This window comes from Coccinella septempunctata, chromosome 2 (assembly GCF_907165205.1).
Source record: "Coccinella septempunctata chromosome 2, icCocSept1.1, whole genome shotgun sequence".
Lineage (NCBI taxonomy): Eukaryota > Metazoa > Arthropoda > Insecta > Coleoptera > Coccinellidae > Coccinella > Coccinella septempunctata.
In genome coordinates this window covers 30252063-30278511 of record NC_058190.1, presented here as the reverse complement: position 1 = coordinate 30278511, position 26449 = coordinate 30252063, and the positions used below count along the sequence as shown (strand labels likewise).

Sequence of the window (26449 nt, the reverse complement as noted above, 5' to 3'; positions counted from 1 at the left end):
ATAACAGAAGGATTCCAAAATAAACAAGCAACCGGTCTTGTACTACTAGATGTCGCCAGAGCATTCGACAGAGTATGGCATGAAGGATTGATTTACAAAATGAGATATGCTGGATATTCAATGAAACTGTGCAAGTTGATTAGGAATTATTTGAGGAACAGAAGATTCTACGTGAAAGTGGAAGGAGAAAACTCCACAACCAGATATATGGAAGCAGGGGTGCCTCAAGGGTCAGTACTTGGGCCGTTACTGTATAACATATATATTCACGATATACCAAAATCTCCAAGGACTATGCTGACACTATATGCCGACGACACAGGAATCGCAATGCGACATCGCAAGCCAGAAATTATAGAAGGAATGTTACAAGAAGCTATAGATGAAATAAATGACTGGTGTATTAAATGGAAAATAAAACTCAACGGACAAAAGAGCCAAGCGATATTACTGCAGAAGAGGAGACTAAGAACTACAACAAATCTAGAGGTAGATGGAGAAGAAATCGAATGGAAAAACGAAGCAAAATATTTAGGTATCACCCTAGACAAAGGTCTAACATGGAGAAGCCATATCAAACAAGCCGTTGACAAAACCAAGGCAGCGATGAATATGCTCTATCCGCTGATAGGTCGAAAGAGCCACATGTCAAATGAGACAAAATTGAAAATAATCAAAGCCGTTGCTAGACCGCAACTGACTTATGGATCAGGTGCTTGGGGATTCGCGGCAAAGAGCCATATACAAAGAATTCAGGCAACAGAAAACAAGCTACTACGATGTGCCATAGATGCGCCTTGGTTTGTCAGGAACAAACAGATATATCGAGATTTGAAGTGGGAAACCATCACCGAATTTATGAAGAGGAAAGCTGAAAAGTTATTCGAAACAGCGAAGGAACATCCAAACGAAGAACTCAGGAGACTAGTGGACTACGATCCGGAGGAAGACAGAAGAAGAATGAGACTTTACAAAAGGAGACCGAGAGATCAATTGAGGAGAGATTAAAATGAGTACGACAACTTATTAAAACTATACTAAGAAGAGATATCCGAAATGGACGAACATGAAAACCCTAGCACGACAATGTGCAAGAAGAAATCAACCGATTAAGGGATAAATGGTTTATAGGCAAATGCCCGGAACCAACAAAAAGCAGGTTAGGTTTAGTGGGTCGCGAACTCAGGAGAGTGAGTAACCCCACAGTGTTCCCTAGAAATGGGTTCCTCTGGGCGAGAGATAGAGCCCCGTGTTTTCACGGTCGCAGATTCCCCCTGCTATAAAAAAAAAAAAAAAAAAAAAAAAAAAAAAAAAATGGATATCCATTGGACATCCATCGGATGTCCTTGTGTTTATTGGGCTGCTTGCTGGATTCTTTACACAGCATTGTCGCCTTAGGAAACACCTGAGGGAAATGGGTCTAGTAGAAACTGACGATTGAAGGATGAAACTCCATATCACCTTGTGACGAAATTCACGTGCCAAAAAAATGCTTTGAACGAGAAATTCGCAGAAGCAAGTTCATTATAGATCTCTGGTACTGGATGGCGAGCTGTAGACGACAAAGCGGCAAAAACAGCTCTGATAGGGGCACAATAAATCTTAAGTTCGCAGTGCAATGCAACCCTCTTTAAAATCTACAATACAAAGCCAAACATAGAGAAGATTATGTCATATTGATATAGATCAAAGTAATAAAAACAAATGCAACAATTACCTTGTGGTACTCCGGATACATATTTTCCGGCAGCTGCCTGTTCAAATCGGCACTCTTGTTCCTAAATGCATGAAGGACAGGTATATTCCTACCCCTCAGGGCTATCACAGCATCGGCGGCGCTCAGTCCCGCACCTACAACGAGGACAGGATCCAACCTTGGCGAGTTTTGAGCAATCATATTAGTATCAAGGCACCATTCCAGTGTACGTAAATCATACAGCAGCCAATCTGGATCCTGCCCTTTCGTTAAGCTCAGTTTATTCGGGACGTCATGGCATCCATTGGCCAATATCAGATATTTGCAAGTATAAATGGTCGTTTTCCCGCTTTCCAAATCTTGCGTTTCGACCGTCCAGTTCACCTCGTCTTCGGTGCGTTCACGTGACTGCGGTATCTGAACGCCATCTCTTCTCGGGTCCAGCACGCCGCTATCGGTGCTGCTCAGGGAGGTGTTGGAATCGAACGATTCCGTATCGCTCTGTATATAAGAGTATTTATCCTCGGACAACAGTCCTCTTATCCCGTTCGGGCTTTGTTCGTTGTGCGTTCGCTGGCTACGGGCCCTTTTGCATTTTTTACTGTCTCGTTTGCCGCTCCGGTTCCATATGTAATTGATAGCGTTCGAAATTATACACTTCCTCGGTTTATTCTTCGTTCCGATGGCGGCGCACAAGCTCATCCTGTCGTTCTCATCGATTTTCTTGACCCAGTTCATGTCCTCCTTAACGATGTCGTTTTTCCTCGACGTTTCAACAGGTCTGACCGCCGAGACAATCACGTTGTTCCTGAAATATTTCGTCAGTTTCATTTCGTCGACGTATTTCACGTAATATTGCGCAACACTTGACGCGTACGCTCTTCTCTCTCCCGAGTCTCTGGAATTGAACGGTAGGCCTGGCAGGGACATCCAGCTCCCCAGGGAGAGGGTTAGGATTTGGGGGTCCATTTTGTGCCAGGAACCGCCGGGCAGGCCCTTACCAAGGACCACGTGGTCGATCTGAAATAACAACGAAATAAATAATCGGATAAATCGTCAAGTATACATACTGAAGCGTGTCTGATTGAGATACTGTATATGCCCTACGTGTCTCTGATAATAAATTCTTTTTAATCTGACATTTTGCGTGGTGGGGCTGGCCGTACGGAAGAGTTGAAAATGTCAAAATAAATTTTTTTCTCTCAGATTTTTTGAACATATGTTAATTGAACCCAAAGGAAGCTACTTTTCAAGAGACTGGCAATTCGGACGTGACACAAGGCCACAGCGGTACTTTGAAAATGCAAAAAAATCGTTACTGATTACTGATTGCTGGGTGTGTTGGACGGATAAACCAAACCAGCCACTGCGACCAAGCGGTCTATTGTAGCACACAGGCAAGCTCGTAGAGCTAGAACTCTCCCTCCAGTCCCATCCTGCCCAAAAAGGAGATGATGTCGGAGGGGGAGTGATTCTTGAGTTCCTCTAGGACCATCTTTGGAGAACCAAATACTCCATGTCTGACCCTGTCTGCCGCCGGGCAGTCACAGAGGATGTGCTCAATCGTTTCGTCCTCCTCTAAGCAGAGTCTGCATCGTCATTGACGATGCTAAGCTTTTTAAGATGGGCTCTGAGTCTACAATGTCCTGTGAAAGCCGCCATTATAGATCTCAGATTTGTTCTAGGAAATCCTAGCCAACGACTGGTGTATGGGCTGGAAGGCATTGAAATAGCCCTATGCGAGTGACGCAGTCCAGGACGGTTGCGCCAGTACTCCAGGACCTTTTGCCATATCCAGCTGTTGTTCCGGTCCCTGATCAAGGAATTGGAAATTCCTATACTAGGTTCCGGGCCAATAAGCCCTTCTACAAAGGACAGATTCACAGCTGCCGTCAAAGATAGCCTAACACCACCGGATTATAACGACGACATTGAGACTCATTGGCTCCGTTTCAAGTCATCCCTTACAAATACAGCGAAAGAAATACTGGGCACAGAACGCTCCCGAAAATCTCCAGACTGGTTTGCCGACAGCGAAACTCATATCGCACCCCTTTTGGACGCAAAACACAAAGCGATGAAAACCGCAATTAACAAGCCTGGCGATGTTGCAGCCCAAATAGGTTTCATAAACATAAAACGCGAGGTCCGTCAAAAAATAAGAAAAATCAAGGACAGCTGGTGGAAAGAAGAAGCTAGGGAAATACAAGCTTACGCCGATAACCATGACTACAGGCGTTTTTTCGAAGCTATTAAAACTGTTTACGGTCCAAGCAGAAAAGCTAGCTTTCCTATAAGAGATGCTCATGGAGCTATTCTAACTGATGATAGAAAAATTCTCGAAAGATGGAAGGAGCATTACTCACAGGTCTTGAATCAAAATAACGACTCGGATTTATCCATTTTAGAACTGCTTCCCGCGTATAGTCCGATGACATCGCTTGATGACGAAATTTCAATGTCGGAAATCATAAGCGCGATTAAAAATATGAAAAATGATAAGTCCCCTGGTCTAGACGGCATTCCGGCGGAGATATTCAAAGCCTTGGATGAGGACATTGTCAATAGTCTCCTAATACTATTCCGCAAGATCTGGGAACAGGGAGATGTGCCACAAGACTTCAGAGACGCTTTAGTTATCAACCTCTATAAGAACAAAGGCGATACGTCGAATTGCAACAATTACAGGGGCATATCGTTGCTTAATGTGGCCAGTAAAATTCTCTCGAAGATTATGGCTAATCGTCTGGTTCCACTCTTAGAGAAGCTTTTACCTGAATCCCAGTGCGGCTTTCGACCAAATCGAGGTACGGTGGACCTAATTTTTACACTGCGACAGCTACAAGAAAAGGCCCGTGAACAACAATCAAGGATTTATACAGCCTTCATCGATTTAAGCAAGGCATTCGACTCGGTGAATCGGAGAGCGCTCTGGAAAATCATGGCACGTCTAGGAGTACCCGAAAAATTCCTGGCAGTGTGTAAAAGCCTTCATACCAACAACACCGCTAGAATACAGCATAATGGCTCTACAACCGACCATTTCTCAACCAACTCTGGAATAAAACAAGGCTGCGTATTAGCGCCTTTACTGTTCAATATTTTCGCCATAGCTGTATCGATAATTGCTGACATGAGCATGCCCGTAAGAGGTGTTGGGATAAGATTCAGATTTGATGGAGGCCTGTTTAATCTGAAGCGCCTCAGAGCAAAAACCCGTACCAAGTTTATCACGGAACTTCAATATGCAGACGACTGTTCACTCATCGCTAGCAGCTCAGAGGATCTACAGATAATGATGGACACCTATAAACATATATACGAAGCTTTAGGCCTTAGACTCAATATTGACAAGACCAAAATCCTGGTAAGTCCGCCAGAAAGCCTTCAAACAGATATCAGCCTGGACAATGAAACTCTAGAACAGGTCGAGCAGTTCAAATACTTGGGAAGCTTCATAAATACTAGGGCTAACCTTGACACGGAAATACACAACCGTATCAATTCGGCATCACGGGCATTCTGGAAGCTGAAGGACAGAGTGTTCCAAAATCACGACCTCAATCTGAAGACCAAGACAGCTGTTTACAGAGCAGTGGTCCTCCCAACGCTTCTTTACGGAAGCGAAAGCTGGACTCCCTACAGGCGACATATTAAACAGCTTGAACAGACGCAGCAACGTCATCTAAGACAGATAATGCACATCAGATGGTTCCACAAAGTTTCGAATGCAGAAGTCTTGCAGCGCGCGAGTTGTACAACAATTGAGACTCAAGTAACGAGGGCCCGACTCAGATGGAGCGGCCACATTCTGAGGATGCAAGACACAAGACTCCCCAAAATAGCTCTATACGGCGAACTCACTGAGGGAGCCCGGAAACCAGGAGGCCAGTATAAGCGGTTTAAGGATACACTACATCAATCCCTAAAATCAGTTAATGCTAATCATAACTGGGAACAACTAGCGTTAGACAGGTCACAGTGGAGGTCTTTGGTCCACAGTTATAATGGAGAATCGAGAAGGATACAGCGGCGGCCAGATCTGGTTGGAGACTATCCATGCCCTGAGTGTGGAAGGATCTGCAGGTCACGGTTGGGTCTCTTTAGTCACAGGAGGACACACAATCGCAACTAGCACTAAGAAGTTACAAGTCTGTTCGAATTTATTTTTTTTTTCTTCTTCTTCTTTTTGTAGATTTATTTCCGGTAACGGGATACAGCAATGAATGAATGTTACTCGAACATGTTAGATTTTCGTGCAGATGGTTAATCTCGGTGTTGAAGACATGTTGACCCATTAATCTGACACTAATCAGGGGGGGGGGTTTCTTAATCTGACAGTATGAAGTTGACAACAAGGAATTTTCTGAAATATCTCCCTTCCTGTACCTCTGATCATTTCTGTATTCATTATGAAAGTTGTAGATAATAAAATTCAATAAAACTTTTGTCTGAGACAATTTTACATACTTCTAACCGTTTTCGAGTTAGAGGGCGATAAGGGCAAGGAGCTTAGCCACACATGCGAAAGGCCAAGGTCAATGTAGAATCCCAGTCTAATGTAAATTCATCGCCATATATCTCAAAAATGTTCGAATGTAGAAGAAATTGCTTCGGACAAAATTTGTAGAAAATTATATGCTCTACAACTTAAATAATGAATGCGAATACAATGTGAAGCCCAGGAGAGGAGAATTGATTTTGTTGTGAGGGCATAATTATATATTTAATATCCAGTCAAGTGTTTGTTGATACAAAAAAAATGGGTATATCTTTATAATTGTAATACAAATAAGCTTTAGATATGTTTGAAAGAAAATTTGTAACAATGTACTTTTGAAACATAAATATATGAAATATTAAAACTACAAAAAAAAGTGTATTTGTATTTTGCATTACGTATTCTATTTCAGATACTGTCAAACCCCTGTGAATAATGAACCTGTTTGCAAAATTCGACATTGCTTCAAAGGTTGTGAAAGTAACAAATTGCTCGAATTAAAGAATTCCTCAGATCAAACAGTTGTTGAGTTCAAGACATACCTCCCTGCCGCTTTTCCTGAACTCCACCAGCGGTTCCATTTCGATTCCCGCGTCGGCGTAAGGATGAAGCAAAGCATCCAACAACAAAGAAATCGGATTCGAGGATCTGCCTTCCAGACCGCTTGCCAAGAACTCCAGATCCGCTTCTATCAAACTGCGATCTGCGGCTGCGGTCAAGCGTGTGGCCAGCATTTCGTCAGGATGTGATGTCGATGTGATGTAAGGCAGATTTCCTGATAGCATGTACGAAAGTGCGATACCGCTCGGGCCATTTCCTGAAAAGAAAGTGACTTCTGTAGAGTAGTAGAATTTTAAACCGAATTTATTTGGTTGAAGATGCTATTTGTGATATCGAAATACCGATTCAATATTCTCATACGGTCAATGTATCTCTGAAGCACAGACATTGCCCTTCTTACAATTTTACTATAGTACTTCCCTATTTCTATTCCTGATAGTTTCGGAGATTAACAATTTTTCACAAAAAATTGCCAAAATCGTGGATCCAATGAAATAGGCATAGAAAAGACATTTCATGTTTTGGGAAGCTCAAATTTCGAAAATAGGTCACTGAGATCCTGGTGATGAGTTTAGTGTAGAAAAAACTTGGGTTGTGATATATACGGTGTTCCAAAATACTTCGTTGATTTTTTCAAATGGAAAACCCTATACTGCATTCACTTTAATTTTAGCAGTCGGTTGGCCATGGAAATTTACATTTCACTCTGTATAGTACGAAAATTTTAGGTTATGACGCTTGTCAAAACATTTTTGCGTTTTAAATCAACGCTATGTTGCCCGTTCTACGTAAAAGTATCTGTTATTACGTATTTTGTCACAATGTCGAATATATGTCGGCAAATATGTGACGAACATAATTGAAGTTTATACAAATTTATTGAAGGCATACCAAATACAGTTATTTGCATGGAAAATACAAGAGATCAGTATAATATAATAAAATGCACTCGCTTTTGAGGAGAGCTAATGTTCGTTATCTTCTTTGGCTAATAATTGAATACGTTACATCAGTTGTAGATTTCAAAAATATTAACCCGAAGATAAGATGCATATGATGCAGTGGTTGGGAATGGGTCTCCCGAAGGAATTGACAGATAATTACAAGAATGTTAAATTCTTCAACAAAAATCATCAAGTAAAAGGAATTGAAGGAATTTTCAATCAAGATGAACTATGAACTTCACCTTTGAAAATAAATATCACATGAATAAACAATTGAAAGGACAACTGGCGCGTATTTGTGGCAGGGGCGTAGCTACCGCGGTATCAGCGGTATCAGTGATACGGGGCCCCCAGGCTTTAGGGGCCCCCGAATGTCTGTAAGCAAAAACTTCCTAAAAATGTTATCCAAAACCTCTTACAGGTTTTACAATAGCATTTTTGAGAATAACTGCTAAGATAACCATTCATTTCAAAATCCCGTTCATTACACCGAATTGATCATTCAGATAGATACGAATACTTAAAATCTGAAATTCAGAATTTTGATATAGGGCCCCTCTAAGGCAAGCTACGCCACTGATTTGTGGCTGTTCATCTCAATACATTTATATAATAATAATAATAATTAGGTATTTATTGGTACCTTAGGACATTTACAATGTAGAGGACAAGTCATATGAAAAATAGAAAAATAAATTCACTCAAACATAAAATTCTCGAATGCCACCACTTTTTTGGGTCTTCCAATAGAAGGAAATTCTTTGTCATCCTCTTCATTCACAATATTTCTGATTGTGGAAATATTCAGCTGAAATATAAGGCGTTTAGATTCAGATGAAACATTATATAAATTCTCTTACATTGAATATGTTCGCTACCGTCTGACGTATTGTGGATTTTAGAATATCAGGGTATAACTATTTGAATGAGCGGACCTGAATTCTAAATAGCACTTCCTGAAACCCTGTCTCTTTTTTCAATCACTTTTGGCATTTTCGTAATATTGATATAAGTTGTGGCTAAGATGTCTTAGGCCCGTATTAATAGTCAGATCTCAAGTATTGAGAATGTCTTAAGTAGCGTCTTGAGACATCAGTCTGATTAATAAATTTGACTTGAGACTCTGTCAAGATGACGTCTCAATCAGCGATCTCACTTGAGTAGGCGCTTATTAATAAAGGTGACTCAAGTACTCGAATAATCTCAAGATAGGTTTGGGAACGTCAAATTTTGAGTATGGTCGAACCCTGACTCAAGATGATCTCGAAATGAAAGTTGGGTTAGTTTGCTTTGTGAACTGACAGTAATTTAATTGTCTTTTGTGCTTCCAAATATCGGCATTATTAAAGTCAATATGGAATCCATGGAAGATGTGGTCAACTAATACGACGAATACGATTTCATGAAGTTTATCGCAACAGAAAATCAGACTTTTCAATTGATGTCCAAACCATTGTTGGGCCTAATACAGAATTTTTGGGTATATTGTAACAAGATGGGCAGAAAGCATGCACGACTCCAGGATCTTTCAAATGTCCAGAGGAGTTCACATGAGGTACACACAACGTGTACTGGATGGGCGATCGAAAATCCTGCTTCGTCACATTTTATTGTGCAGAGCCGGAACTAGGATTCTGGCGCCTGTGGCGAATTCTCATAATGCGCCCCTTAGAAATTCTCTTTCTTATGGTGATTTGTATTTATCTTTCATAATCGAATACCTAGCTTTTTTTGCTCGGAAAAATCTTTCCTATTTTAAAGAAATTAATACAAATAAAATCAAAATAAAAGGGATACAAAATAACAATAACATGCATTCAAAATGAACCATAACTCGACTTTTCTTGCTTTGGTTTCTGCAAGAAATCAATGATGTCGTGATTCTTTTCTATCGATGGGACTGCTATGATGAATAAGTCAGCCTTTCCTGTCGAGTTGAAGATCTTAAAAGGTTTTAACGAATTTCAATTTGTTGAAAGAACATTAATATGTAGCTGTGGCAGCTGTAATTAATATGTAGCTGTGGCAGCTGTAGTTACTGATAAAGTCAAAAATATTTTGCGTGGCTTGTATGGATCTGAATCGGAACTATATTTCAATGCTTTCTTGTTTAGTTCGCCAAGTAGAAAGTCTTGCAAACATATTCCCTCGAGAAAGCTGTCTTCAACATCTTCTGGCAAAACACTGAATCTTTCTTCAAGTTGTACTGATATAGAGTTCAATATTTGAATGAGATCCTTTTTCAGCTTATTCTCCTAGTCATAACTAAATGTTTCATCATCAGCTTCTCCTCCAGGCTTTTTTATTTTTCTTCTCTTTTCCTATACTGTAATCTCTATCTGTGATAATTTACCAGCTCTCCAGTTCGAATGATTTCCAGGCTCATATTATAACTTCACTCAATAATTACATATATATTATAATAAGAAGTAAAACCCTTAGAAACACAAATGCACGAGCGTCCAATCTAAGGTTTTGCGCCTCAATCGGTCTCCGATAGTTTTTTTTAGTCCATGGTGTGGACTACGGACGTTGTTTACAATCCCACATGTATAGTGTTCGTTTACGTTCACATAAATTTAATTCACACACATATGTATAATGTATTATGGCATATTTTTATAATATTATCTTCTTCTTCTTCTTTCTCTCTTCTTAAGACTTAGTCTTGTTTCTTCCACTATTCAGCCTCCTGGGAAACAGATGTCCAGCTTTCGTGCCATCTCTTCGGAGGTCGGCCGGGGGGTCTCCGTGAATTTGGTCTTCCATCCTTTGCCCATTTTGCCCATCGATCTTCCGTCATCCTGTCGACGTGGTCTCTCCAATAACGTCGTCTCGATCTCGTGAATCGGACTACGTCCTGAATGTTCAGATCTTCCCTTATAGCGTCACTCCTTATTTGGTCTCTCAAGCTCACTCCTTTGATAGTTCTCAACGTTTTCATCTCAGCTACCCTCATCATGTTCTTTGTTTTTGCTGTATCCGCTCGAGTTTCCACTGCATATGTAAGTATTGGTCTTACGACTGTTTTGTATATGCGGACTTTACTATCGGTAGATATATATTTGTTCTTCCATATGAGGTCCCTGAGGTAGCCAGAGATTCTTGAGGCTTTATTTACTTGTGTTCGTACTTCTTGTTGTAAGTTTTTGGAACTTGTGATCTCGACTCCTAAGTATGTGCATTGCATACATTGGTGAATAGGTTTGTCGTTCACAGCTAATTTACATCTTGTAGGCTTGTAGGCTCTTGTATAATATTATGTTTTGTCTTAAATATTAAATGAAAAATATTCAATTGGAGAGAATACTGTTTTTTTATTTTGCGCCCCCAGATCGCTAGCGCCCGTGGCGACCGCCTCTCTCTCCACGCCCTCGTTCCGGCTCTGTTATTGTGAGTCACAGTATTGAAAAATATCAAGCAAAAATAAAAATACTAATTTCTCTTTTCGTTTTGTAGTCTCAAGTATATCTCAAGACCATTACTCAAGACATTCATAAGTTGAGTTTCAAGTCTCGTTTCTTGAGATAGTATCAAACTGACAATGACTTGATATGCGTTTATTAATAAGTCGTCATCTTGAGATGCTGTCACTATCTATCAACTGAGATAGGTCTTGAGACCCGTTTTGAGATCTGACTATTAATACGGGCCTAAAAACATGGTGTATGCACTCGTCAATTTTTGAATGGAATGACATTAGACTAAATCGAAAATAAGAGATTCGTTTCATGACGGCGCCACCATGTTTTATCCTTGTTCTATCAAAGAAAGTCTAATGATACCGTCTCGTTTTATTTTGTTCTGCGCTGATATCGATCACATGTTTACAGTAATCTGTGATACCGATCGATCAATGAATCTAAAAAAATGAACTGGACTCTATTTTGGCAAATGTCAGCTGTTAACGAATATTTGAGATTTACACTTAAATTTTCGAATCTGCAGATATTTCAACACTATCGAAGGATTCGAAGGAGTACTTACTATTCTTCTTCAAGATAATTTCTGTTTGACAAATTGTATTCATGAGGCGAGGGTAATTCAATATGAATTCAATTTTCAATAAAACACAGTTGATTGGCGAAATATCCAATATATTTAGTTGACGGAAAATATTTGGAAAACAGGCTCGAATAGATTCATGTACCTACTTATTTCTGTTTCTCAATACATGCTCACAATTCACATTATGTATTTTCCGAGGTATTTTCAATAGTTGAAACTCTTAGCTGTATCTGTCCCGAATGTTCGTTCATTCATGTTGGTTCTGCCTCAAATTCAACAATAAAGGGTGATAGTCCAACAACACCAAATTCTTTGCTGTAATTCTTGATTGTCCATACAGAAAACTGAACGACATGTTGAATAAATGAATGTTTGTACATCCTTTCTCGAAACTAATACATTTTAACACACCAATAATTGCTTATAAATACAGCACATTCGCAAGTCGTAGGAATGTATTCAAATTGTTTTCAAATATCAATTGACAACTGTCATTTTCTAAATAGCGCTACCTAGAGTGGAAAAAACGAAACGTATCTGTTATTTCCAAAGTTGGAAAAACAAAATCTTATCAGTGCATACACCATGTTTTTAGACATCTAAGGCCCGTATTAATAGTCAGATCTCAAGTATTGAGAATGTCTTAAGTAGCGTCTTGAGACATCAGTCTGATTAATAAATTTGACTTGAGACTCTGTCAAGATGACGTCTCAATCGGCGATCTCACTTGAGTAGGCGCTTATTAATAAATGTGACTCAACTACTCGAATGATCTCAAGATAGGTTTTGGGAACGTCATATTTTGAGTATGGTCGAACCCTGACTCAAGATGATCTCGAAATGAAAGTTGGGTTAGTTTGCTTTGTGAACTGACAGTAATTTAATTGTCTTTTGTGCTTCCAAAAATTGGCATTATTAAGTCAATATGGAATCCATGGAAGATGTGGTCAACTACTACGACGAAATCGATTTCATGAAGTTTATCGCAACAGAAAATCAGACTTTTCAATAAATGTCCAAGCCATTGTTGGGCCTAATACAGAATTTTTGGGTATTGTAACAAGATGGGCAGGAAGCATGCACGACTCCAGGATCTTTCAAATGTCCAGAGGAGTTCACATGTGGTACACACAACGTGTACTGGATGGGTGATCGAAAATCCTGCTTCGTCACATTTTATTGTGAGTCACAGTATTGAAAAATATCAAGCAAAAATAAAAATACTAATTTCTCTTTTCGTAGTCTCAAGTATAACTCAAGACCATTACTCAAGACATTCATAAGTTGAGTTTCAAGTGTCGTTTCTTGAGATAGTATCAAACTGACAAAGACTTGATTTGCGTTTATTAATAAGCCGTCATCTTGAGATGCTGTTACTATCTTGAGAAAGTATCAACTGAGATAGGTCTTGAGACCCGTTTTGAGAACTGACTATTAATACGGGCCTTAGTTGTGGCAACGGCGTTATGACATTAACGACATTTCATGAGTGCCAACCTTACTCCGTTCTAGTTACAAAAACTTGAGAAAATTATTTCATGGCCAACCGACTGCTAAAATAAATGTGAATGCAGTATACTTTTTATATGATATTTTCAGAGAAAATCATAATACGCATCGCATGATATATCATGTTCTTAATTCCTAAATGAAAACCTCATGATTTCGGAAATGAAGTGATACATACTCTAGAATAGCAACTCCTCTAGTGATAAATATAGAAATTTCTTCGAGCTCAGTGCAACCGATCGGTCTTGACGATTTTTCAACTGAACCCATCGTTTTGGGAATTTTCGAAGGTCAACTTTCGACACGCGTATCTTCCAGAAAAATCATCGTAATTCTAAGTGAAAGAGCAATTCTTCTATTAATAAATCTTCAAATTTCATCGAGCTTGGGGCAGTGCTGGTTCCAGGAGTGATTCCGGTGTGGAGGCATAATTTTATATACTAACTGACAAAGAAACTGCAACACCCAGAAGGAGCTGTTTAAATTTCAAATTTTTCTTTGGTCAAACATAGATTGTATAGCAATCAGAATTTACTGATTGCTTAATTAAAATTTTAAGAAAAAAAACGGAGGGTCTACAAATTTTTTTTATTAAATTTGTTAATAATGTGTTTGTCCACCGCGGTTATCTATACACTCTACACTCCCCAACACGTCTTGGCATTGATGCAAGAAGATGGTCTATTTTTTCTCGAGGGATACTATCCCAAGCTACCTGTACTTCATGTCTCAAAGCCGCCAAAGTCCGTGGAGGCTGGGGTAAATTTCCAAGCCTTCTACCCATGATGTTCCAAACATGCTCTATTGGCGAAAGATCGGTGGATCTGGGCGGCCATGGCAAAAGATTCACATATGTCGCTTCAAAAAAGTTTAAACTAACTCTGGCAACATGAGGTCGAGCATTATATTGCTGAAATATTGGATTCTCGAGCCGGTTAAGGTAAGGGAGAACATATGGCTCCACTAGCTCTTGAAAGTAACACAGCGCTGTCATTTGACCTCAAATGAAGACTAAAGGTGATCTACTTATATATGCAATAGCACCCCATACCATAACGCCTACTGTCTGGTGTACATGACTCAGAGGTTCACGTCTTTCTCCTCGACGTCGTCTTACCCTTCTTCGGCCATCATGTGCACCCAAGGAGAATCGAGATTCATCAGAAAAGACGACCTGATGCCATTCCACATTCCAATGTTGTTGCTGAAGCGTAAGGGGTAACACAAGATGGGGTCGATAATAGAGAGTTGAAGTGCACACAGAACTTCAAAAGAATTTTCAACTTGGAAGTATTTTATTATCGATGAAATGTTTAAGTGTTAAAGACATGAGAATCGCAATGGAGTTTCAACCATTTCCTTACTGCACGTAATCTGATAACGAAGTTTCATAACATTATCCTTTTGATAACTTTAAAATCAATGCTGATTTCCTATAACTTTCATTCATTATGAGAATATACATGGGAAATGTAAACAATGGCCATTTGAGTTCGGTTAGCGTACGTCGATGTTTAAGGTATACGTGGGAGACTGCTAGTTTACGTAGGCCGTAAAGCTGACGCTAACGTTAACGTTAAAAAATGACGAATGAGCATGCGTAGATGTCAATTATAACGTTAACGTTTACGTTCATGGCAGTACTTCAACTCTCTAATGCTGCAGTCCAAAAGACCTTATACGGTGGTAAACCGTTCGAACAGTTACAGGATGGCCTTGTTATGGCTCATGAGCCATAAGTCTTAGACGCCGATCTTGAACTTCATTTGTGCCCCTTCGACGTCCGGTGCCTACTCTTCTTCGATTTTGGGCATTATCAAATCACGCTTGACAACATCTGTTGGATTTCTGTTCGTACGGTTAGCGATTTCTCGAAATGACAACCCCGCATCCCGTAAACCAATAATTCGACCTCCTTCAAATTCACTTAGCTGGCGATAAATTCCTACACGTGCTCTAGGCATTTTAACAACAACTAAACATCGACATTGTATCTCCTCGAACAGCTGGTTTGTTGTAAAATTTGAAAAATTTGCAAAAAACTACTACAACATTTAAGTAACAAAAAATGTTTATTTCAAAAAACCTTCAGGATTTTTTTTCCAAATTTTTATCATTTATCCTTGCTATACTATCTATGTTTTACCAAAAAAAAATTTAAAAAGCTGGGTGTTGCAGTTTCTTTGTCAGTTAGTATATTTGAAATTCTGTAAGGTGTTTGTTGATATAAAATAAATATTGTATCTTAATAATTGTAATACAAGTTGTAATATAAACTATATGTTTCAAAAAAAAAATACTTTGAAACTTATTCTTATTTGAAGAGAGAAATAAAATCATTTTTCCACCTTCCAAAAAATATTATTCCCAAATTCTTAAAGGAAAGGGCCATATCCCCTATGGGTCTTCCATGAAATTTCTATGAATGTGAGGGTTTTCAGCATATTGCTACCTTAGAATTTTTGCCACGTTAATTTCGTTAGATTCTAAAATCATTGAAAACTCCTCTAAAGGTGTTTATCTCATTCATAAAAATTTGACGGTTTTCCTGTGGGAACAAACACATTAGATGCGTATTTCGATTTTTTCTGAAAATATCAAATCAAGATTAGGGCGTTCCATCTGAAAAAATGAACTTTTTGTCGTTTTTGTATCGCGTGGCAAGACGTAGAATTTTACCACACGCTGTAAATGACAAACCAAGTTTTCTCTACGAAAAACTCATCATCGTAATAACAGCGACCTATTTTCGAAATCTCAGCTTCCTAAAATTTGAAATCTCTTCTCTCGCCCTATTTCATTCAGAAAAAAAAAATTAATTTATATTGTATCAATATTCTTTGTTACGCAATGGATCGATGTGGCTGATACTTGATGAAAATCCATAATTGAACTGAAAACCTGCACTGAAAAACTGAAACCTGATTTTCAGTTACATATATGAATTATAAACCACGACACGTGTCTGACTATCTCAGTTTAACTTCACCCACCTGAATATGCTACTGCGATAGCGAAACACGTGTAGTAATGATTCATGTTGATGAAAATCAGGAAATTCAGTTTTTACTATTTGTTAAACAGTATTGTTTCCATAAGTCGATTCTGACAAAAAATCTATACTGAACTGTTAACACAGAGTAGCATTTCATACAAATAACTATTGAGAAAGAAAATTCATACGAAGTTTGATAAAAAATCAGGAATTTTCTTTTCTGATGAGATTAAAGACTAAAATTCATGAAATTCATTAATATAAAATGAACTGCATCTTTTCAGTTCTATTTCATTTTTCTATCAGAATAATATCTGAAAACACTGATCTGTTATCTATGATTTGAAATAAATTTGGATAATATTCATTACAATGATAACGTCATCCTCGACGTCATCATTAATCAAATTCATTAGCATCATGTAAATGTCCCAGATAATTTTGTCACACGATTATTGTGTGTCTGTGAACGCACACTGTTTTTTCATTTGAACGTTATGGAGAAGTTATAAATCGATTTCGCCTTCTGGCAAGAGAATAATAAACGAAATTAATTCAGATACATAGCACACACTGATATAAAATCAAATCCAACTAGCAAACCACCATTACTCAATATATATAAACCATTTCGTCGAGAAAGAGTAGATATGAACATGGTTTCGGACTCATTCGACCTCGTCAGAGCAACACAATTCCCACCTCGACGAAAATGAAATAGCTTTTTATGAAAATGTATAACTATGTTGAGAATGATAAAGTACTTTAGTTTTTCTATATCATTCAAATGTTCAGTGTCGGAAACTGGCTGCATTTCTTACTGAAACATTATTTCCACTATACAGGCCCTCGAACTACTATTCTTGGTACGAGAATGCGTCAATTGATACAAGAAAGACTAGCAGTTTGATAATCAATTAGTTGAGGAAATCTTGATCTACAATGTGTTCTGTGTCGAAGATCGATGCAGTATTTATTCAACTACCGAATAAATCCAATAACATTGACACAGATTAGTGCATGTTTCAAATGCTACTACTCATTCAACAACTTGAATATTACTCTTTGAATTTTCGCATGGTTAATCTTATCATTATTTCTTGTAGCAAAAAACCGTTGCACTTGAGTAACTCCAAAACTATCTAATTACTCGATAGATAAAGAAAACTTACCAATAACAACAACTTCTTTGTGTATCGTTTCTTGCTGGAATTCTGATTTCATTTTAAGGCCAGTGTCTGAAAAGCGATAAGAGATTAGAATAATCACCTTGTCTTGAATAATGAGACGTTGAGAGATATCCTAGAAGACTAGGTACTACAAGTTTATATTAATTGTTTCAATTCGTAAAATAATTTAAATCGTTTTCTGTGAAACACAAACCAGTGTATACCATCGCTAAGTATATAAATATATAATGTAAGTTCTGGTTTGCAAGAAAAATAATGAAACGGATTAATCTCATTGATATAGAAAAGCGAGGAAAAATTCCTTCGATGTTTCGTTATCTGCATACCCCCTCCGGGTATCTCTTAGTGATAACAAATTTTTTTTTTACATAATCTTGGGAAATAATGTTCGGTTTCACAAAATTTGGTTAGAGAATCAACGCTTAATTGAAGGATACAAATACCGATTACTTAATCGAAAATGCAACTATACTCCATTCACATTTAATTCAGCAGTCGGTTGGCCATGAAATAATTTTCTCAAGTTTTTGTAACTAGAACGGAGTAAGGTTGGAACTCATGAAATGTCGTTAATGTCATAACGCCGTTGCCACGACTAATATCAATTTTTATTACGAAAATGCCGAAATTGATTGAGAAAATAGACAGGGTTTCAGGAAGATCCAGGTCCGCTCATTCAAATAGTTATACCCTGATATTCTAAAATCCACAATACGTCCGACGGTAGCGAACATATGCAATGTAAGAGAATTTATAATTATAATGTTTCATCTGAATTTAAACGACGTATATTTCAGTTTTCAGCTGAATATTTCCACAATCAGAAATATTGTGAATGAAGAGGATAACAAAGAATTTCCTTCTATTGGGAGACCCAAAAAAGTAGTGGCATTTGAGAATTTTATGTTTAAGTGAATTAATGCGAAAAGTTTACTACAGGATTTTCGATGCATGTCATCGTAGAATAAGTTCCCGAAAATTGATTTTTCTATTTTTCATTTGACTTGTCCTATACATTGCAAATGTCTCAAGGTACCAATAAATACCTAATTATTATTATTATATCAATATATTAAGATGAACAGCCACAAATACGCGCCAGTTGTCCTGTTGATTGTTTATTCATGTGAAATTTTTGTTCAAAGGTGAAGTTCATCTTGACTTGAAACTTCCTTTAATTCCTTTTGCTTATATTGATGCAAGATGATTTTTGTTGAAGAATTTAACATTCTTGTAATTATCTTTTAATTCCTTCGGGAGATACCCATTCTCAACCACTGCATCATATGTATCTCATCTTCGGGTTAATATTTTTGAAATCTACAACTGATGTAACGTATTCAAACTTTAGTCAAAGAAGATAACGAACATTAACTCTCCTCAATCTAGTGTATATTATGATATTATACTGATCTCTTGTATTTTCCATGCAAATAACTGGATTTGGTATGCCTTCAATCAGTTTGTATAAACTTCAATTATGCTCGTCACATATTTTCCGAAGAGATTCGACATTGTGATAAAAAACGTAATAACAGAAACTTTCAGGTAAAACCGGCAACATAGCGTTGATTCAAAACACAAAAATATTTTGACAAGCGTCATAACCCCACATTTTCGTACTATACAGATGTAAATGTGTCAAATTTCCATGGCCAACCGAGTGCTAAAATAAAAGTGAATGGAGTATAGATATGAGTATTCAGAATGTCATTCTTACGACAAAATATGTTCTACCATTGAGTATTAACTCAAAGGTTCTAGCTAGATGCATCCGTTTAATGATTCTAAATTGCTACTTTTTCAATTAAGAGTTATGGCACAAAATTTAAATTTCGTATTTAGTATATTGTAGAAAAACACTAGAACATATCAGTTTCTATTTCAAATCAAGCAACTTTTCATGTATGTCATGTCCCTCTATGGCCTCTATGAGAGGTGGAGGGAAGTAGAGTTTTTTAAATAGCATCTCTAACATTTTTGTTGTAGAAATAGGGAGACCCTTTGAGGCTGAGGATAATTTGGTAGTAGATAGGGCGCTAAACAAACCCTTTTTTTATAGGGATGCACTCATTGAATTTTGATTCAATTTTTTTTCTGATGACAATTATTTAAACCTACTGATTGATATTTTTTAAGTTTTATCGAAAACCTAACGTAGTGAGGAGAGCAGCGGTGTCTGGCCAGTCCAAAGACAGAAGTAACAGTTGTACATGCAAAAACTTAACAATTTCAAGTTTACTACAAAAGTTACATTATTAGGGATTAGGGAATAGGTTACCGGCCAGCATAAACCAGTCCAAGTATGTATTTGAAATATGAAAATAATAAAAATATGATGAAAGCTGATCAATGGTTTCAAAATTTTCATAAAAAGTCCCAGGAGGAACATAATCATGCAAGCATTGCACATGATTCAGTTTAAAAGAAGGCGCGTAAAATTTAGGCTGAAATCCTAAAAGTAGGTAGGTGCCTACTGCAAAATACGCATCAAAATAGTTGGAATATTCAAAAGTGCGTCTCAAATTATTCCTTACCCTTGAAGCACAATCAAAGAAACTTATATTGAAGTCATTGAGCACGAAGATCAATGTCAATGTCATAAGCTGCTTGCGGTGTAGGCGTATGTAATTTCAGCTGTTAGTCGTTCGATATAATGAAAGTATATACATATATCAAGTTAAAATAAGAAAATATTCGGATTTTCCGGTGTTTCGCTTCATCTCAACTAAAAATACCGTACGCAACAACTTCACTCAAATGTTGAAATGGTAGAGGCATCATAAGCACCTATACAGCGTCTTTCAGGAGGAGCCTCTCCCATATTTATACGGGAAACTACAGAACGTATTTTCATGAAATTCAGCACTTATAAGTATTTCACGATGCTGATGAAATCTTAAATATTTTCAAGGCATGAGCACCTCCGGTTTTTCCGGAAATGACGTCAACTTCCGTTTTTCAAATTAGAACACCATTTTTTTATTGCAGAAATAGATTCCTTAGAAAATTTCAAGTTATTTTGATGTAACATTTTTCAGTTTTGGTTGGAAAATTCTCTCTGAGCGGGAAAATTCGAAAATAAAATCGAAAATAAAGCTCCGCTGAAACAAGAATAACTTCGAGGTTTTTGGATGGAAAATTTTCATTTTTGGGATTTTTCAAGATGTAAGATTGATGTATCCACTTTAAGAATCGAAATCGCGATTCATTATACAGGGGGTGAAAAAATCGCTTTCAAAGTTAGGGATGACAAAATCGTGAAAAATCAATTTTTTCAAATTAGAACCCCATTTTTTTATGGCAGATATTGAATCTACGTTCAAAAATAATGTGAGTGTATGCATCACACCCTTGCCCTAAAGTGGATATTTTCTGAGTTATTCACAAAAAACTGTTTTTCGTCTTGAATTTTCAGCTATTTCTTTTCCCTTCACGCCAAAAAGATGAAATTTTCAGGAACTGTTACTTATACCATGTTTTAGATTTTACTACCCTTATATGCAAGAGAAAAAAGTTACAGGTTGTTCCTAAATAGATGGCGAATTTTGATTCGAATGTGTATCGGAAACCTCTTTGTTTCAACTAATCGGCCATCGGTTTTCTCTCCAGTGATAAATAAATAATTCCTTATGAACCATATGCAAAAACTTACCATGTTTAACATTCTTTTTTTTAATGATAGATATCATTAATTACATCTGCCAAATTCCTCTTTATTCAGAAGCATTTTGTGTTTACTATTAATTTGGTGATAATTCGTATTAAGTTATAAAATCGATCACTATGCCTAATTTTACCAATGAAGATTATTTAAATCTCATTCTACTTCATGGAGAATGTAATAAAGTTGTAGATAGAACGATTCGACTGTTCATTGAGAGGTTTCCTGACCGACCCAGACCAACGAGAGATACCATTAACAGAACCATGACAAACTTGAGAAATGTCGGATCTTTCGTTAAGAAAACTATACACAGAGAAAAAAGTGTAGTAGAAGATGAGAACAACGAAATTAGAGTTCTTGCATATTTTCGTGTGAATCCTCAAAATTCTCTCAAAGATGCCGAGATTGATCAGGGATTATCTCAATCGAGTGTTTGGAGAATATTAAAAAAACATAAAATGCACCCATATAAATTCAATAGGGTACAGCATTTGAAGGAAACTGATTTCGTCAGGAGAACAGAGTTTTGCGAAGCTATGATGATTCGATTTCAAGAGAATGAAAACTTTTTGGACTGTATAATTTGGACAGATGAATCTAAATTCACGAAGAATGGTTCTTTCAATAGGCATAACAGTCATTATTGGGATGAAGAGAACAACCACCACTTCAGACAATGGAACTTTCAAGAGACCTGGAGTTTCAATGTTTTTTGCGCCATCAAAAATAATGCAATTCTCGATGTTCACATTTATGATGGGACTTTAACTGGTAAGATAGAACACTAAACATGTTTGCATTATTTGAAGAATGTTCTCCCTTAGGAGATAGATATTCTGACATATTGACTCAAACAATTGAGCCACTAGTACAGAACCATAATGACTTATGGTATCAACAAGATGGCGCGCCTCCACACAATTCACTCAATGTGTCAAATATCCTCTACAGGCTATTTGAAGATCGATGGTTGGCGAACAATGGTCCACATCTTTGGCCACCACGTTCTCCCGATTTAACTCCTTTAGACTATTATGTTTGGGGTAGGATAAAAAATATTGTCTACTCAACTCCCCTGACTGATAAAGAGGACTGCATAGAACGAGTCAGAAATGCGTTCAGGTTTGTATAGATTATTAGATTCATAGTGTTGAAACTCAATTTGGTTTTTAAACACTTTTGCAGATCTCTTCCTCCCGATGAAATAAGAAGAGCAACGCACGAAGCATTCCTGAGACGTATAAATAAATGTCTAGAAATTAACGGTCAAAACTTTGAGCATCTTCTCTAGTTATAACTGCGAGAGTTTGCCATGGTTCTCCTAATTGTAACTTGAAGTCGGTTTCAAGAAGGGGTGAAAAATCTACAGCAAGGCTCAAATAACAGTTCCTGAAAATTTCATCTTTTTGGCGTGAAGGGAAAAGAAATAGCTGAAAATTCAAGACGAAAAACAGTTTTTTGTGAATAACTCAGAAAATATCCATTTTAGGGCAAGGGTGTGATGCAAACACTCACATTATTTTTTAACGTAGATTCAATATCTGCCATAAAAAAATGGGGTTCTAATTTGAAAAAATTGATTTTTCACGATTTTGTCATCCCTAACTTTGAAAGCGATTTTTTCACCCCCTGTATAATGAATCGCGATTTCGATTCTCAAAGTGGATACATCAATCTTACATCTTGAAAAATCCCAAAAATGAAAATTTTCCATCCAAAAACCTCGAAGTTATTCTTGTTTCAGCGGAGCTCTATTTTCGATTTTTTTTCGAATTTTCCCGCTCAGAGAGAATTTTCCAACCAAAACTGAAAAATGTTACATCAAAATAACTTGAAATTTTCTAAGGAATCTATGTCTGCAATAAAAAAATGGTGTTCTAATTTGAAAAACGGAAGTTGACGTCATTTCCGGAAAAACCTGAGGTGCTCATGAAAATATTTTAGATTTCATCAGCATCGTGAAATACTTATAAGTGCTGAATTTCATGAAAATACGTTCAGTAGTTTTCCGTATAAATATGGGTGAGGTTCCTCGTGAAAGACCCTGTATATTTATAAAGAGCTAGGTGAATTATGTCGAATTAGAACAAATACACATACTTAGTATTTGTTCTATTTTTTTTTTACAATTTTGAACTGGGTAAATTATGTCGAATTAGCACAAATACACATAGTGTTTGTTCTAATTTTTTTCACAATTCTGAACATAAATGTCGATTTTTAACTTTGTCATGGAACACCCTTTACATTATTCTAGTGTCGAATAAACCACTTCATTATGGTACAAAAATGAAGGTTCCACATTTTTTATTCGAAACCGAGATATTAATTACATAATGTTTTGAATATTCACCTTTTCTTCTTGAAAATGGGCAGGATGAAGGATTTTTTTATGATATCTCACATGACATTGAAATGAAGAATATAGGTACACACGTTTCATCGCAAATTATAGAATGGGCTTTACTTCCGGTTAAACCGGAAGTTCAAAATCGATAACAAATTTCAGATCAAATATGGAATTTACTATTATCTACTTCCCAAATTTCATCGCGATATCTTTAACAGTTCCGGAGATATTTACTTGGTTTTACACATTTGCCATTACTGTCAGGGTCACTTATTTTTACCTTCGCCAAAAATTATACGGAGATATCCTCATTTTCAGTATGTTTTCCGAAATGACAGGAAAATCTAAAATATTTTCGATTTTTTGTCGATTCCGGTTATACCGGAAGTAGCTGTCAACCTCATTTTTTCAAAGGGCATGCTCAATAATTTTTTTATTGTCATCGAATTCTGATGTGCGTTAGGTCATGACCCCACTGATATTCGAAAGCTTTCCAGAAATATATGAGCTTTTAGACAAATATTGCATATTTGGCAACATCACGAAAAATGATTACTCATTCTCATTCATGACGAGTGTAAGAGAATTGTTGATAGAACAATTATAGACTCTTCATTGATCTGACTCTTCATTTCCTGATCGACTATGATCATACGGAGACGCCATCAATAAAACAATGAGTATCATGGAAAATGTTAATCTATTCATAACAAACCATTCGGATACAGAAAAATGCTGTGGAGGAGAAAAATAACGACAATAAGAAATACAAGAAACACAGTGTCATATAAATATACTTCCTGATGAACCCGAAAAATTTTATAAATGATGCTGATAGGAATTTCGGATTGTGTTGTTTTAGCGTTACGAGCATTCTAACAAAACATAAGAGATACTTGACGTGCATTCCCACGAACATCAGAACAGTTTAAACGCTGCCGCGCAAAACCCTAATATTAAGGTGCCTATAGATTACTCTGACGTGAAATGAGCCCACGTTATAATGCGCATGTTTCAATAATCTAACCAGAGACTCTGATCTAACATAAGAGTTTGCGCGGATTCGTTCAAATTGTTTTGACTTGACGTAGAAACATTGAACTCTAAAAGAACTGGAAGGGCCTCTTAGGTACCGAAGATGTAGAGCAACCCATCTCTTTCTAATGGTTCGGCAACCAATCGAATAACCGCATCAGACGTCGGACGCAGCAGTCGTCTCACTTCAACACCCCGAGTTGTTTTTGTTTACATCGTTATTAACCAATTGACAGAGCGCAGAGACAGATGGAGTGCTCTACATCTTCCCTTTCAGTCTTCCTCAGTTTGCCTGCATCGAGATTGCCATTCCAGTCCTTTTAGAGTTCAATGCGTAGAAATACACGATCAACGTCTCGTCAGATCTATTCGAAAGCTTCCTCGCAACCTCTATGTTAGATTATTGCATCATGCGCATTATGACTTGGGCCCACGTCACGTCAGAGTAATCTGTAGGCTCCTTTAGATTTTTGAATCATGCGAATTATGACGTGGTCCCACGTCATGTCAAAGTGATCTCAAAAGGAATGACCCTGTATTGGACTGCACCAGGTCACTCACTGAATTAAGCATTTATTTGAAGCTTGAATCTACCCTATACGATCGGTAAATCGTAATGATGATTGGAGAGAAAATTGGGATGATTTCAACAGAAAAGAAATACACCGAGGAAACATAAAAAACATAAACTTCTACGAATTATTCAAAAGCTATTCGATATCCCTGACACATATCATGTTTTTTCGAATTGATATGAGTAGTAAAAAATACGGGTTTCCATTTGAGTTTATAACTTTGCATGAACCATCATGACCCAAAGAAATACCAGTTTTTTAAAAATGGAATTTCACGCATTCTATGGCAAATTTTTTTTATTGTTTCCGTTATTGACTGTCACATCAAGATATATAAACGCATCCCTATGATTAAGGAATTTACATTTTCACGCCGAGTATAGAGCCACCGTATCCCATCAAATCTACATATGTACCTATCGATCATTTTACTCAATGAAAATATTTACTCACGGTTATTTACACCGACGCAACGCATCGCTATGTACTTATCTTTCAATTATCAAGGTACTATATCACGCTTTTATTTGAGGCGATTAAAAATAGCCCGAACAGTAATATGTAATCAGATAAGTTATGTATATGTTCTAACATGCCGCTGAATAATTTATGCTGAATAATGATGGAAATTATGAAGATTTTAAATGCCACACCAATTTTCACATCAGTGAAGAATATCCGACTAGGTTATTGGTAAAATGACTTGCGATTTATTTATGGTAATGAGTTGATTCCACGGATATAATAAGTAATAATTATTGTTATCAATTTCGACTTCGAACACTTCTTGTGAGTATGAGTGAATTCAATTCAATTTTAACTTTCAAATTGAATGATAACAAGCAGAATTCAGCCTTTCGGTCTAATCAATGAAACAAATATATTTCGACTTTTAGGAATTCATTTTGAATAATAGCAAATGAAAGAAAAAAGAAACATAAAAATAAGGAAGGATATTGGAAGATGAAACACATCTTCAATATACAGAGTGTGTAAAAACTAATGCACAATATTCATATCCTCAGTATTTATTATTTTGTACACATTTTAAATAACATAACTTTTTATGTATAATGTTCGTCATCCAACCTCTACCATGGCAAAAAATTGCCTTTTTGTTGCTGAGGACCCCTTTTTTCAGTGCAATGATTGGAATCTTGTTGATTAGAATTTTTGCTCTTACTTTTAATAAAAGTTTAATGAGTGATGTTAACGAGATGTTTCTGAAGTGATATCAGAAACATGTCTTTGATTAAGGTACTCATTTATGAATTATCTAAAATAAAAGTTTCGTTTTGCTTGTAGAAATGTAGGTCAGCTTGCGTCCAGCAGATGGATTAATTAGGGGATTTTTTATTTTCTTATTTGAATTTCGAAGAATGATATTGGTCAGAGAGAATAAGAACACTGTGAGTATT

General features: G+C 36.9%; 1 protein-coding gene across 3 annotated transcripts in view; it reads right to left on the bottom strand.

Moving 5' to 3' along the window:
* Positions 1-26449, bottom strand: part of LOC123306882 (oxidative stress-induced growth inhibitor 1-like) — a 61908-nt gene that overhangs the window by 8310 nt on the left and 27149 nt on the right. For all 3 annotated transcript variants that reach the window (XM_044889063.1, XM_044889065.1, XM_044889064.1), the window contains exons 2-4: positions 17387-17452; positions 6740-7014; positions 1718-2716 (exon numbers count right to left, since the gene is read on the bottom strand). In XM_044889063.1, the coding sequence (XP_044744998.1) occupies positions 1718-2716; positions 6740-7014; positions 17387-17438 (1326 nt within the window). In that variant the 5' untranslated portion in view covers positions 17439-17452. The remainder of the gene's footprint in view (positions 1-1717; positions 2717-6739; positions 7015-17386; positions 17453-26449) is intronic.